Source organism: Toxotes jaculatrix, chromosome 9 (genome assembly GCF_017976425.1).
Source record: "Toxotes jaculatrix isolate fToxJac2 chromosome 9, fToxJac2.pri, whole genome shotgun sequence".
Lineage (NCBI taxonomy): Eukaryota > Metazoa > Chordata > Actinopteri > Toxotidae > Toxotes > Toxotes jaculatrix.
Window position 1 is genome coordinate 29,176,501 of NC_054402.1, and position 2,592 is coordinate 29,179,092.

A 2,592-nucleotide genomic window follows, 5' to 3' on the forward strand; every position below is an offset into this window, starting at 1 on the left:
TGAAGAGGGAGGGGCTTAGCCTATGGAAGGGGCTTGTTGTGCCACCCAAATTTGCTTCCCGCCGTGCACTTTTCCCCTGACACACGTTCCTCTTCCACACGAAAACAGTATTGCACTCAAATTACGTCAAATTCCACGATATTCCGCGTTAAAAAATAGATTCCGTTTTAATGGGCCAATTCCGCGATTCCGTGATCGCGGAAATCATAGGGCCCTACGTATGTGGAGGAGGTCGGGATGAATGGATCGACAAAACATTAATATGTTAATAACCTTAATATGTTTCCTATTTCCAAACAACAATCAATGTTTCTTTTTACCTTGATCAGAACTGTTCTGTGAGATTGACCATGTGTTTAATATTGACCCTAATAATACAATATTAGGGTCCTCTGACCTTAACAAAGTTACTTATTTTAATCCAAACTACAGTTCTTCTGTAAACCCAACCAAGTTTTTTTGTGCCTAAACCTAGTAAAGTCTTTACTGTCATTGTCACATTGTAAAAGGAATATTATTTATTTTTCAACAGTGATTTTTAACAGTTTGTCTGTGGCATAGCTCCTGCCCTTGTCGGGGCACTAATTCAGAAAACCCTCCTATGGGACGTATCAGAAAGTAGGGACCTATATGGTCCAACACTTCAGTCTTTCTGGTGATTCCATGTCATATTTGCCCTAACATAAAAACACACAAATTTATTTTAGCATTGTGCTATAGTTAGGTACAATATTTTGCATGCAAGGATTTAAACAATTAGCACACTGGTAACTCACACTGGAGATTAACACAAAAAGCAGTGTGATCCACTTGTCTTATTAATTATTAATTAATAACACCAATGACATCATCTTCTACTTTCTCCTTAAAGTTAAGCCATGGGTGACTGGTCCATACTTGGTCGCTTCCTGTCCGAGGTCCAGAACCACTCTACGGTGATAGGCAAGATCTGGCTCACTATGCTGCTAATTTTCCGTATTCTGTTGGTGGCCTTGGTGGGTGACGCTGTCTACAGTGATGAGCAGTCCAAGTTCACCTGTAACACCCAGCAGCCCGGATGCAGTAACGTCTGTTACGACACCTTTGCTCCTGTTTCACATCTACGATTCTGGGTCTTCCAAATTGTGCTGGTCTCCACCCCATCCATCTTCTATATAGTTTTTGTTCTTCATAAGATTACCAAGGATGAGAAGCTGGATGGCCAAAGAACTCAGGTGGTTGCTCAGAGGCCTCCCAGACAGACATGTAGCCACATGGGAAAGGATGATATGGAGGCCCTGAAGGTTGGCATACCCAACTACTGTCCTCATTACAGACAGGAATGGGATGTGAGGGAGAGGGAGGGAGTAGAACAAAGCTTTCTGCAGGAGGATTATGGAGAGGTGGGAGAGGACCCCACCCAGCAGTCCAGCCAGGTTCTCCTCATCTACATCCTTCATGTGCTTTTACGATCTGTCATGGAGATCACCTTCCTGGTGGGCCAGTACTTCTTGTTTGGGTTTGAGGTGCCTCACCTGTACCGCTGTGAGACCTACCCTTGCCCTACTCGTACAGACTGCTTTGTGTCACGTGCCACTGAGAAAACCATCTTCCTGAACTTCATGTTCAGCATCAGCCTCGGCTGCTTTGTGCTCAACATTGCAGAGCTCCACTACCTGGGCTGGGTCTACATTTTCCGCATTATCTGTTCAGCATGCTCAACCTGCTGCAGTCAGGAGAGGGACACTGTCAAACTGTACTCAAACCACAACCCCCTCATGCTGCAGCTCAGACATTCTCTGAAGGGCCAGCTGGTTGTGCAGACCCCAGCAGCCATGGCCCCAGAGAAGACTGGAGGTCTGCTCACACATGCCCCGGCTATCTCCTTTGAGACAGACTCAACTGTGGAATGCACCTCCAAGAGAAGTCCAGAGAGCAGAGACAAAGTGAAGGTCAAGCTGGCCAACATGGCCAGGCTGGGACGGACTAAGAAGTCTTGGCTGTGAGTGAGACATTTTTCTGTAGTGCTGTTATATTTGTTTATTCTGAGGCCTGAAACTTACCCTACATAAATATGTAAACGTAGACACTATATGTCACTTGAAGTGTGGCAGTGAGGACTGTTACAGGAGAAAACAACATGCAGCTGTTTCTTTAGGTGTGTGCCAGCTCCATAATACAAAGTGATTGGATTCTGTGTATACTGCAAACTGTCTGTGTCTGTATACAAGAAATCAGTGTGTGTGTGTGTGTTTTACTAACAGTAAATAAAGCAATAACTACGTGGGCATTTGAGACAAAAAGGGTGGGATGGGAGTGGGATATTTGAAATGAGATGGATAGTAAGTCATGTTAAAGTCGGAGTGGTGGATGGGCCTTTTCCTAATCTCAGAGTAATTTAACACCTGGCAGAAAGGCAGTGTTTTGCTGCCTTCTCTGGCTGAAACTTTCACCTCTGTACCACACCCATCAGTGTGATTGAGCATGCGCAGAGGTGTGTTTTGTTGCAACTGTAAGCACTAATGTAAGCCTACAGTGACTTATCAGGCCTTAGACTGCAGCCACTTGAGAAGTTAGACCACTTGAGGTTAACAAGAACAAGGGTTCAGGGTG

General features: G+C 44.8%; 1 protein-coding gene across 1 annotated transcript; it reads left to right on the top strand.

The window, feature by feature from the left end:
* The first annotated feature begins 878 nt into the window (after positions 1-878).
* On the top strand, positions 879-1,985 carry LOC121187449 (gap junction delta-2 protein-like). Its single transcript, XM_041046702.1, has one exon. It carries the CDS (start codon positions 879-881, stop codon positions 1,983-1,985), a length of 1,107 nt encoding a protein of 368 aa, XP_040902636.1.
* Positions 1,986-2,592: the final 607 nt, after the last annotated feature.

What these genes read in the sequence shown, in the direction of transcription:
- LOC121187449 (XM_041046702.1), top strand. Translation starts at nt 879, where the DNA reads ATGGGTGACTGGTCCATACTTGGTCGCTTCCTGTCCGAGGTCCAGAAC.